Here is an 11,799-nt window from a genome sequence, read left to right on the forward strand (position 1 = left end):
GACTGACAGGATGCCGAAATGTAACTTTGAGTCGGGAGGCTTTTTCCAACATATAGCACGATGAAAATAACTTAGCTTATAGAGCAGCGATACAACTTTCAGCAGCGTTAAACCAGGGCAGTACACAGGAGGAATGGCCAAACGAGTTTGAATGACAGGATGGAAATAGGCTACTTAGGTGGAGATGTAATTCCTTTCTATGTATAGTCTAATAGCAGCATAATCAAACCATTGTCATAAGGAAGAATCCAGCTAGATGGCCTAGTCATGCAGTCATTTATGGATAGAATGGCTTGTCAGCTGCCTGGTAGTTTAAAACAGCAGTAAAAATTACTCTCAACTAAAATGACAAGGAGCAGAAAAAATTATAACTTGAACAAATAGTCTAATACATGGTTATACATCGATTTAACAATGTATTTATGTAGCATCTCGAAATTAAGTGAGAATCAGGCCTAATAGGACCTGTAGCCTATGAGGAAAATATACACAGTTCTATACATACAGCTGCTCTTTCAAATGAATCATTCTAGCCTATCATTACCTTCAATCAGGAAAACTGAAATCGTGCCACAGTTGGCCAAATTGAAGAGATCACATCATCTAACATAATTATGTATTTCTTTATTGTGAACATTTATTTACATAGCAGTCAATGTAGTTCCACGCTTCACTGACGCACAGCAGCGGGTAAAACCTGAGGAATGTAGCAGCAGTCATATGTGCGGCATGAAAACATATCAAAAACAGACCCGCAGCACGCTAGTTTACACGTTATGACTGGAAGTCGATACGGATCATTAGCCATACCGTCAAAAGTAATGGAATACACTTTCCAAACAAAACGTATTTTGTATTTACTTGTGTATTTACTTGTGTGTTTCTTGTATATATTATATTTATCTATTTTTACCTTATTTTCTAGCACTCGCTTGTATTTAAATATGTTTTAGTTAAGTATTGTGTGATTTTGTGTGAAGGGCAGACTAGCAAAGTAAGATTTTCATTGTATGGCAAACTGTCCGTTTAACTGTGCACATGACAATAAACAATCTTGAATCTTGAATCTTGAATTTACCACGTGTAGAAATAACAATGTAAAATGAGACGTTGTCATTTTCGAAGCAGATACATAGTCCGGACTATTTCTTGACGAACAACCACAGGCTGTTCTAATTTAACCGGAATTTACAGAGGAGGAACTACAGGTTCTGGAAGCGGAGCGGGCAAGAAGGGAGGCTGAGGAACAGTTATTTCTACAAGTGGTAAATACGTGGTCACAGGATGTAAATAAGACAGTATTGGCATTGTTGGAAGGTGTGAAGCGGGTCTCTCTCTCTACTGAATGTACAGAGATGCGAAGAGCACCTCTCTTCTTGCCTGATTCTGGGGAAGACGGAAAATAAGATAATTTCCCCAAAAGTTGACGTGTTCCTTTACTGTAACAGGTACATTTGAATTTTTTTTTATTGTTTCACCGCAGACAGTGTGCCTATGTTCTGAATGAAAAGGTTGAAGGGTTCTCAATTTTCGCATCGATCTCATCAGTGAAGAATTCTCATTATCATATCGCCAATAAACGGATCACAGCTTTGACCTGGTCAGTCTACTTCACAGTATGTTTTGTACGCTCAGCGTCTGTGCGTAATCCTCTCTCCTCTCCCTTGCACCTATTATTCCCCCAGGCTGTTGGTGTATAATAACAATGTGTTCTCAGTCAACCTGCCTGGTTAAATAAGCACCAGCTAAGCATGTTTAACATTGCTTGCGTGTCTTGATGGTGGTGCCTTTCAGGACGATCTGAGGCAGTCCCACCGCCCACTTGTCGCAGGGCCAGTACTGCAGGCCGGGCAGGGAGTAAGGGATCTCGTAGATGGCGTCTATGTAGGCTATCAGGGTGCTGCCGTAGGCCACGGCCATCACAATCAGAATGTGCCTGCAGGGTGAACAGAATGGAGATACAAACAGAGTTTAAGTCATACAGGATGTTTGCACATTCAGGCTACATGAATAGAGACTCAATGAAAAGAAAAGAAAGAAAGAAAGAAAAGAAAGAAAAGAAAGAAAGAAAGAAAGAAAGAAAGAAAGAAAGAAAGAAAGAAAGAAAGAAAGAAAGAAAGAAAGAAAGAAAGAAAGAAAGAAAGAAAGAGACAGACTTTTTTTTTAAACTGTACTATATATGACGAGGATGTGTTGCATTAACCTGACCTGGCAGGTGGTTACACAGAACCATCTGGGAAGTCGTCCTTTTAAACCTTTTGGAATAAAACTGTGGTTCGGCCATAAGCGCATAACTTGAAGCCTGACGAGATGGATTCTCGTGTGACCTGGTGCTCATGCTCTCGTGGAGACCAGCTGCCACATTATATAATCGCAAGGTAAGAGGTAAGTGATGCAGCCCCAACGTGGAAAAAGTAGTTCTCAAAGGGCCTGAAATTCAAACCCGAGCCCTACCTGACCCGAGAGAGAGAGAGAGAGAGAGAGAGAGAGAGAGAGAGAGAGAGAGAGAGAGAGAGAGAGAGAGAGAGAGAGACAGCTCTGTCCAGGGAGATGATTGCTTTTCTCTCCCTCTCTCTCTTGCTCAGTGATTTGAGCCATCCCCTACGTAAATGGAAAATATTGAGCATAACTAGCCACATTTTAAGAAGCTGAGAAAGTCTTGACAATTGTCAAGTCTTATCCTACCTGGCCAATTAACATAAGTTGTCGCCCTGAACCTGACCCTACCCATCAGGCTTTTCTTGGGCTCTGGCTCTAGGAAGAAGTTCTACTTTTTAAAGTGCGGTCAAATACAACGTGAGGCGAAATTTAGAGGCAGCATGAAAGCATACAAAGTCACTGCAAAGATGTGAACTGAACGAGACGGACAAAGCTTTGTCCCAGGAGCAAATGTAGGCATATCTTCACCATGAGAAATAGACGGCTATGAACGCTCTGTATTAGTCTACAGATATCCAATAAGAAATGGGAGTGGCTGGCTCTGCGCTGACATGGCTGTCATCATACCTCAATGACCGCTCCTATCAAGTGTCATGGAGAGGGACTCTGTCGGCCACCCGCCCACTGCGGATGGGTGTCCCCCAGGGCTCGGTTCTAGGACCCCTTCTCTTCTCCCTCTACACTAATCACTGGGTAACATTATCACGTCTCATGGCTTCTCCTATCACTGTTATGCCGACGATACTCAACTCTTCCTCTCCTTCCCTCCCTCAGATATCCAGATATCCACATCGCTGAGCGGATCTCGGCCTGTCTGTCCGACATCTCCGCCTGGATGACGACCAACCACCTCAAACTGAACCTAAGCAAAACAGAATTGCTCCACCTGCCGGCCAAATCCTCCCCCCTGACTGACCTTTCATCACAGTCGAGAATGCAGCTGTGACCGCGTCCCCGACCGCCAATAACCTTGGTGTGCTCACATCGCAGCGACAACCAGAACCTGCAGATTCCTCCTGAGCAACGTCAGAAGGATCCGCCCCTTCCTGACAAAAGAAGCCACCCAACTCCTCGTCCAATCAACAGGCATCTCCCGCCTCGACTACTGCAACGCACTGCAATCTTTCGCCGTCGACTAAAGACACACTTCTTCAACCATTATCTGAATTAAAAAGAAAGAAAAAAAATCGAACCCTAACTAACCTGTACATTGGAGGTGGTTGGGTGGGTGGGGTGGGGGGGTTGGGTAGGAGGGGTGGGTGGGGGACACTGTACAAGCAAAACTGTACATTGGAATATTGACGAAACCATACTTGGTCATTTACTGTACATTGGTACACACCACGTACCGTACCGTGGTTTTTGTGTACCGTTACACCCCTAGTACAAACGACACCATCAACGAAAAACAAATACACCCATCACCTGCCGGGCCCCGCCCCTATAGAGGCGTACTCTATAAAATACTAGGCATGGTCACCACTCACTCTTCCTCGTAAAAAACCTGTTTCCAGGAAAAGATTCCCCAAGGGAAATCCGCCGTGACCGTCCCTCCCAGACGGAAACCCCCGAGCGCGTGTAGGATAGACACCCTCCGCTGCTCCGAGAGGGTTACAATCATGGGCCTTGACCTCAGCGTCAAGCCCAAGTACTCCACCTGTTGACTGGGAAGAGGTGTACTCTTCTTCCAGTTCACAGCAAAACCCAGCCTGGTGAGGAATTCCACCACCAGCCTGGTATGAGACCTGGCAACCTCCTCCGACCGGCTGAGGAGTAGAATGTCGTCGAGATAGAATAGAACCCATATTCCCCGACGACGTAGAGGCTCCAGCGCAGTCGCTATGCACTTGGTGAATGTGCGGGGAGCCAGAGAATAGCCGAACGGCAACCTCTGGTACTCGTACGCTACGCCCTGAAACAGGAACCGCAGGAACTTCCTGTGAGGAGGGATAATCGGGATGTGAAAATACGCATCCTTCAGGTCTATGGAGGTGAACCAGTCTCCCCTTCTGACAGCAAGCAGCAGGAGTTTGACGGTCAACATCCTGAACGGTCTCGCTACAATCATACGATTGAACGCGGACAGATCCAGTATAGGTCTGACCCCCCCCTTTTTTCTTGGGCACCAGAAAATAACGGGAGTAGACGCCTGACATCGCGTCCTCTCTCGGGACCACGACTACGGCCTGCTTCGCCAACAGAGATTGGATCTCGTCGGCCAGGGCTGTCACTGCTTCCGACCCTGACAATAGGGTCGGCACCAAACCTGAGAACGGAGGGTGGGGTTGTGCGAACTGCAAAACAAGCCCCTCCCTCAACGTTCTCTCTATCCACCCCTCCAAACGGCATTCTTGTCGCCATATGTGAAAATAATCCCACAGCGCACCCGCTGTCAACTGACGCTGGGCCGCAAGGAACAGTAGATAGTTGGCCCAGTCCCTCCCGCTGTGCGACGCACCCAAGGTGGGACCCCGACAGAAAGGGCCGGTTTGATACGGGAGAAGCTGCCATCAAACTGGTTGACACACACCCCCCCCTGAACACCCCTCTAGCGCATGCTGAGGAGTTGTTCTACAGCTAGACATGCAAGGCGTGAGGACCCCATGGGCTCCTACACGCCGTAGCCCTGCAGTGATATTGCTATCACCCAAATCACGCTCGCCTCTTCTTTGCAGACCACTGCCGCTCTCACGGGAGTGGGAGGCATCAGCGTGACACACCGCCTGGTGAAGGCGAGGCCGGGGTAACCCTTGCTGTGCATTCAACTGAAGAGGCCTCGAGTCCCCCTGCTGACCACTGTAACTAGTGGCAGCCGTAACACCAGGCTCACCCATCACACAACGTGTGGTGCAGGAGCCACGCGACAGCACAACATTCTCACGGACAGACCCAGGCTCAGCCATCAACTGGGTGTCAGCCCCTGTCCCCATGAGAAGTGAAAAGTGGGGCCGCATGCGCTTCAAAGAAGGTTCGCGGCCCGCAGCCAAAGTAAAACGATCAGAGCCCCTCTTCCGTTGGTGACGGAGAGAGGATTGAACGGGGAGCGGGCTGCTCGTGGCAGAATGACGACGGCTTGTTTGATCCAAGCCGAATTCACCCAAAATGGCCGAGTACCACTGGCGGGGGAAACATGGCCGCCTGTCGAGGGCCTCGCCACAGTCGTTGACGAGGCCGTGCTCCAACCTCTGGCTGCACAGCGTGAGGCGGTGTGGGACCCAGATCAACAACCGCCTGCGCTTCCACAGAACGACCAAAAAGTCCTTCCGTGGAAAAAGGAGTCGTGAGGAGAGAAAACCTATCCTCTTCCCCAAGAGGAGAGTGCTCCAACCAGACATGCCTATTAACAACGTTGATAGCATCCTAATCCTCCCCACAGTTATAGCTTGCGACTGAGTCAAGATCTCTATAACACCACAAACATGCAACATGTTTATAATGTCGGCTGGACCCATAGCCCCACTACCCGACGCCAATGTGGATAGGAAAATAGCCAGCTGAGCCATAACACTGGCCGCCGCTAAAAACCATCCTGCAGCAGTATACCACTCATCCGTCTATACTGCCACCCTCCGAGCCGATTCGCTCTCAAGCATCGGCCGGGTGGGACATCGTTCATCCCCGCCGGGGCACAGGATCAAAGCTACCTGGCTACTTAGCCACGGTACACCCGGCCTGCACCCTGTTGTCAGCCCTTTTACCCGTAAAAAAGGTAAATAAGACTCAGCGAAACCCCCCACATTAGCTACCGACTGACCTTCATCAATGAACCGGGCAAGAGGAGGGAAAAGCGGCAACGTCCCGCGGCGGGGAATATTAGAACAACGACCCATTTCAGCATTAGCATTAGCAGTAGCATTAGTGTTAGCAGCATGCTCCAGGATCGCCAGGAAATCGTCCACTGCAGTGGAACGTTCACCAAGCCATCCCGCCCCTGGCGCCGACACACACTCCACAGCATTACTAACACCAACATCAATGCCTGATGACACAGGGCCTACCTGTGTACAAGCCGGCTCGATAGCCAAACCTTGCACGCTGCTCCTTGATCTGCTGCCACCAGACGAGGAAACATCAGAATAGGCCCGACGTGTCGCTGAAACATGCCCCGAAGATTCCAGGGGTAAGCAAACCTCCGGTAAGCATTCAACATTACGCAATTTCTCTAATCTTTTCATAGCACTAGTTACATAGGGCGTCTTGCGACCGCTATGATGGAAACGAAATAGAGGAAGAGTGAGTGGTGACCATGCCTAGTATTTTGCCTAGTATATAGGGGCGGGGCCCGGCAGGTGATGGGTGTATTTGTTTTTCGTTGATGGTGTACAGTAGGTACATGAGATGAGGTATATCTCGGTATGGCTTAAGACGCGATGGCCAAGTACGATAATATAACTGATGCAAGTAAAGCAAGACAATATTTCTCTTCACACTGTATCTAAAACTAAACTAAACTAAACTAAACTAAAATAAACTAAACTAAACTAAACTAAACTAAACTAAACTAAACTACACTACACTACACTACACTAAACTAAACTAAACTAAACTAAACTAAACTAAACTAAACTAAACAAAAACTTGAGTTCATGCACTCAACCTGTTCAGATAAGGACCATATAGTCATCAAAAAGGAAGGTACTGGAGAAAACATGTTTGTGTTGAAACATTTTAGTACCCTATTAAATATTTTTAGAAAGATGATTCGTGTGCTCTGTGTGCTCCAGTACCTTCCTTTTTGAACACGTAAAGTAAAGTATAGTAAAGTAAAGTAAAGTAAAGTAAAGTAAAGTAAAGTAAAGTAAAGTAAAGTAAAGTAAAGTATAGTAAATTATAGTATAGTATAGTATAGCATAGTATAGTATAGTATAGTAGTATAGTTATAGTATAGTAATAGTATAGTATAGTATAGTATAGTATAGTATATAGTATAGTATAGTATAGTATAGTAAAGTAACGTAACGTAAAGTAACATAACATAACGTAGCTAAACTAAACTAAACTAAACTAAACTAAACCAGACAAGTGAACTTACCAGATACCGTGAAGATAACAGAAGTTGAGCCTCTGCCAGAAGCTGCAGCCAAAACGGTCACTGATCCAACAGGCTATGGCCAGAACCCACAGACCAACCGACAACCTGGCCAACCTCAGAGCCCTCTGGTCTGTACAGCTGAGAGAGAGAGGGAGAGTAAGAGAGAGAGAGAGAGAGAGAGAGAGAGAGAGAGAGAGAGAGAGAGAGAGAGAGAGAGAGAGAGAGAGAATAGAAAGACATACGGACAAAGGGAGGGACAGAGGTCGTTATGACAATAACGTTAGTCAATTTGCATTGTACAGACACAATACTATGATTTTACAGCTCTCCATACCATCTCATCTCAACCCCCAGAGAGTAGAGTAGATGGAGACCAAAGCAGTTGAGAGCGTAGGCGTTGGCAGTTGGTCTGACAAACGACGACACCGTGGTCACCAGGGTAATCGCCATGACTATCTTTGAGAAAGTAGCCCTGTGGTCAGATGAACAGAAAGACAGAAGGCTACGGATAAATTTCCCAAACTGGGAAAATAACATCATGACATCGACATGAATGGATATGTCTTAACCCTTTCACTACCACACTACAAAGGGTTAACGCGTTCACTACCGCACTACAGAAGGTTAACCGTAACCTTTCACTACCACACTGGGTTAACCTTCCGTATTGTGATTGATTGATTGATTGAAAAGTAGGGGGGGGGGGACACTGTACACTGTACATTGGAATACTGACAAAGCCATACTTGGTAATTTATTGTACAACTGGGTTAAGACATTTGTAGGGGCCAGTTTCGAATTGCAGTCTTCCGTAGGTGTTCTTTGAGAGTGTTTTTGAAAGTGGGTAGTGATTCACATTCCTTTACAGCTTTGGGTAGGGCGTTCCACATTGATATGGCATAATTGCGAAACGTGTTTAGTCCCTTGTTTGAGCCGAATCTGGGTTTAACATGATTTGTGGAGATCCCTCTGGTGTTGTGATCGTGGTATTCACTGACCTTTGGGAAGTATTTTGACATGTACATGGGTACCTTGGTCGCGTAGTGTATCTGTGGTAGTGAAAGGGTTAATGATGACGTTGATCGGTAGAGTCCTTTCTCAGCACAATTCATGCAGATAGTTATAGTTAGCCACAAACAATCAATCAATTTATTTAATGACCACCCAGCCAGCAAACCAATGCAAAGTCAGTGGGGTCATGCTCCTTTCTGTAGAAGCTGACTGGAGCTCACTGAAATCTACTCTGTGTGCTCTGTGGAGTCTCACTGAGCCTCAGTCAGCTTGACCCCATGGACTATCCACATGTTTGTGCTGGTAAGTAAGGGCTAGGGTTCCAAAAATCTGAAATATCCCATTAAAAGACCATACCAGTGTTACTATAGTGTCACTGTCCATTGTCAACATTGACCACATACTGTAGTTTACATAAACCTAGACTATTTCCCCTATTTAATTTTTTGGGGTTTGTCCATATTCAATTAACTTAAAATGACAGAATGTACCTGAAAATGTGTGTCAACGTTAGCTAAAACTCCATGTATCATTAAAAGCGAACTCTTGAAACTAAAACCTGAGTTTGAAATGCAGAACTTATAAGGAACTTTTTTCTCCCAAGCGTAATATTAGGCTCAACGGATCCCATGGCTCTGTTGTGATTGACAGCTCGAAAGGCAGCGCCAAAGTATAATGGAGGTCAATGATTGGCTGAAAGTTACACCTCAGAAGTGTGCAAATGTGTAAACAGGAAGAGGAAGTTGGACTTTCCTGGAAAGAAGAAAGAAACTGTATGGAGGAAAAACATTATAAATAGTGTGTGCCGCTGCTTGACTCTGTGCCCGCCCTCCTGGCCTGCCACCACCACTTCTGTGCAAAATAGTGTATCTTTAGTGTTTATTTGAACCTGCCTGGAGTACCAGATGGGTGGGGTCAGAGTCAAATATTGGTAATAAATGGCCCTTGGGAGTCTGACACATCCTGTAGCACAATAGAGGAGGCCTATCATGGAATGTTTAGAATGCCAATTTGTTTGTTTACGTACAGTATGTGCCAAATAACAGTTGCTATTTGTTGTTATATGATAATTACATCAACAAAAATGTATATATTTCTTGTCTTATTACTGGATCTTGTAAACAAGTCTCAGTGGAACAGTAATAATATCATGCTTTTCCAGTGTTTTACCGACTCTACCACTGTACCACAGAAATTGAGCAATTTCTTTTTGAAAGTGGTTACTAGTGGTTACAGGCAGCCATGCTGGAAGAAAGACCACTACACAGACATTCCATGCAAGGCCTCAATACCCTGAGTGCCAGAAATAGAATAGAATAGAATATTTATTGTCACATCATCATATACAGAGTACAGGTGAGTGAATGATATTGTTTTATTTGTTTAATAGAATAAAACAATTAGAAGCAACACAAAATAGCAGCATAAAAACAACATTAAAGTAGTATTGAAAATACAATACAGTATAATACTATATAAATATAATACAAAAATATATGGTGTGGGTATAGTGTGTGTAGTGTATGTAAAGTGCAGTGGATGTGTGTGTGTGTGTGTGTGTGTGTGTGTGTGTGTGTGTGTGTGTGTGTGTGTGTGTGTGTGTGTGTGTGTGTGTGTGTGTGTGTGTGTGTGCGCGTGTGTGTGTGTGTGTGTGTTTGACTGTTCTCGTGTTTGTGTGTGTGATCGCGATAGTCCATCTGACTATTTGTCTGACTATTTGAAAGTCAATAAGGTCTATATAAGGCCTAAGATTGATGCCATCTGATTTTATCCTAACGCGGTGCACTCCACCCGCCTGGCACACCAAGCAGGCTAAAACAAATACTTAAGAATTAATAATTACAAATACTATTTGATGCAGTTCTGGCCACCATCACATTCCACCTAAGGACCTGTGAGAGACAGGAGGAAGAGGCGGTCAGATCCAACACCAGTGGACTCAATGGGGTGAATTCACAAAGGGATTGCATGGATTTTTCTGACACTATGCCGGTGCAAATAGCTCTGAAACACAGTTTGCTATTTACAAAGGAAGCGCAACGGGTGAAATTAGGTGTTGCCCCTCAGCATTGCGTCTCGTGCGTCAGTGGTATTTGTAGGGATTTAAATGAGGTAATATGGGCGAAACATGTGCCCTTTCTATGCAAATGAGCCTCATCCAAAAACACTCCCAATTGACAAAGGTCGGCGCTAATTGCACCGCGCAGTTAAAGCGACGCTATTTACGTCTTGAGAGATTTGGTGGTAACTATAAGTGCATTATAAAGCGCTGTCATGGCAGAAGGCATCGTAATGCCACGCATGCTTGTGAAAGAATATTTCTAAGGAGAATATCACTTTTTGATTTAAGCGAGATCGAAATCATCCGGAGACACAGGTTGCCAGCTCAAGCAATTCTTGATCTACTTGATTAAATCAAGGATGATATTGAGCCAGCCACCCAGAGATCCCATGCAATCTTATTTATGAAACTGAAACTGATTGAATATGGCGTCCCCACCATGAATAATTTTCACCATCCGCCACTGCAGCCTGTGCTCGCCGCAATACATTAACAGCCGTCTATTATAATCACATTTAACATTTTAAGCATTTTATGAGCTTAAAATGGAATTCGTTAGATTGGACATTTGAAAACGGTCTCGAATGGGCAAAACATGTGTGGAGATTATAGCTTGCTAACGTTACCAATTAAACTTTTTTTTTTTTCACCAGTTAACCTGAAAGGCGTGCTGATCAACAGTAACGCAACGTCATGATTGTCGATTGATGGGAGTATCGATAAATAGACAAATTTGTTTATAGGCTATATTAAGCAGCACATATAAATGATGAACTAACTTAGTTCATTAATAACTAACATAAATAGCATGGTAATAATACGTAGGTTATTGATCAATGAATGTATTGATAAATAAATGTATATTTCAAATCATACACCAGTAGAAGTCATGTTATTTCCTCATTGTGAACTTGCTGCACGATTGTCGCTCAAAAACCTCCTGCTGTGTGGGTTCTCTCATTCATAACAATGGAAGCAATAACATTCTATTGGTCGCCTGGCAAGAATCGCCTGGATTTAAGAGCTTCCCTCTCCCTCATTTGGGGTTTATTTTCCCCCCTTCCTGATATCTGCCAACAGCGCTGCAAGGTGCAAACTGCTCCGCGGGCCAACTGTGCTGGAGAAAATCAGGAGAAAATTGCACACCTATGGGCGTGTTTGCGCTAGTATATCATCCGCGCAATATCCTTAGTGAATGGCTAGCAAAGACGGAGAAGATATCGCGTGCAAAGTGCGCGCAGTTAAGGGTGCCATT

The 11,799-nt window shown here is 44.9% G+C and overlaps 1 protein-coding gene across 1 annotated transcript in view; it reads right to left on the reverse strand.

Moving 5' to 3' along the window:
• Positions 1–919: 919 nt before the first annotated feature.
• Positions 920–11,799, reverse strand: part of acer1 (alkaline ceramidase 1) — a 33,305-nt gene continuing 22,425 nt past the window's right edge. The window contains exons 5-7 of the mRNA XM_084309773.1: positions 7,806–7,943; positions 7,472–7,609; positions 920–1,936 (exon numbers count right to left, since the gene is read on the reverse strand). Of these exons, the coding sequence (XP_084165899.1) occupies positions 1,756–1,936; positions 7,472–7,609; positions 7,806–7,943 (457 nt within the window). The 3' untranslated portion in view covers positions 920–1,755. The remainder of the gene's footprint in view (positions 1,937–7,471; positions 7,610–7,805; positions 7,944–11,799) is intronic.

This window comes from Notolepis coatsorum, assembly GCF_963971535.1.
Source record: "Notolepis coatsorum genome assembly, chromosome: 3".
In the NCBI taxonomy this organism is placed as follows: Eukaryota; Metazoa; Chordata; class Actinopteri; order Aulopiformes; family Paralepididae; genus Notolepis; species Notolepis coatsorum.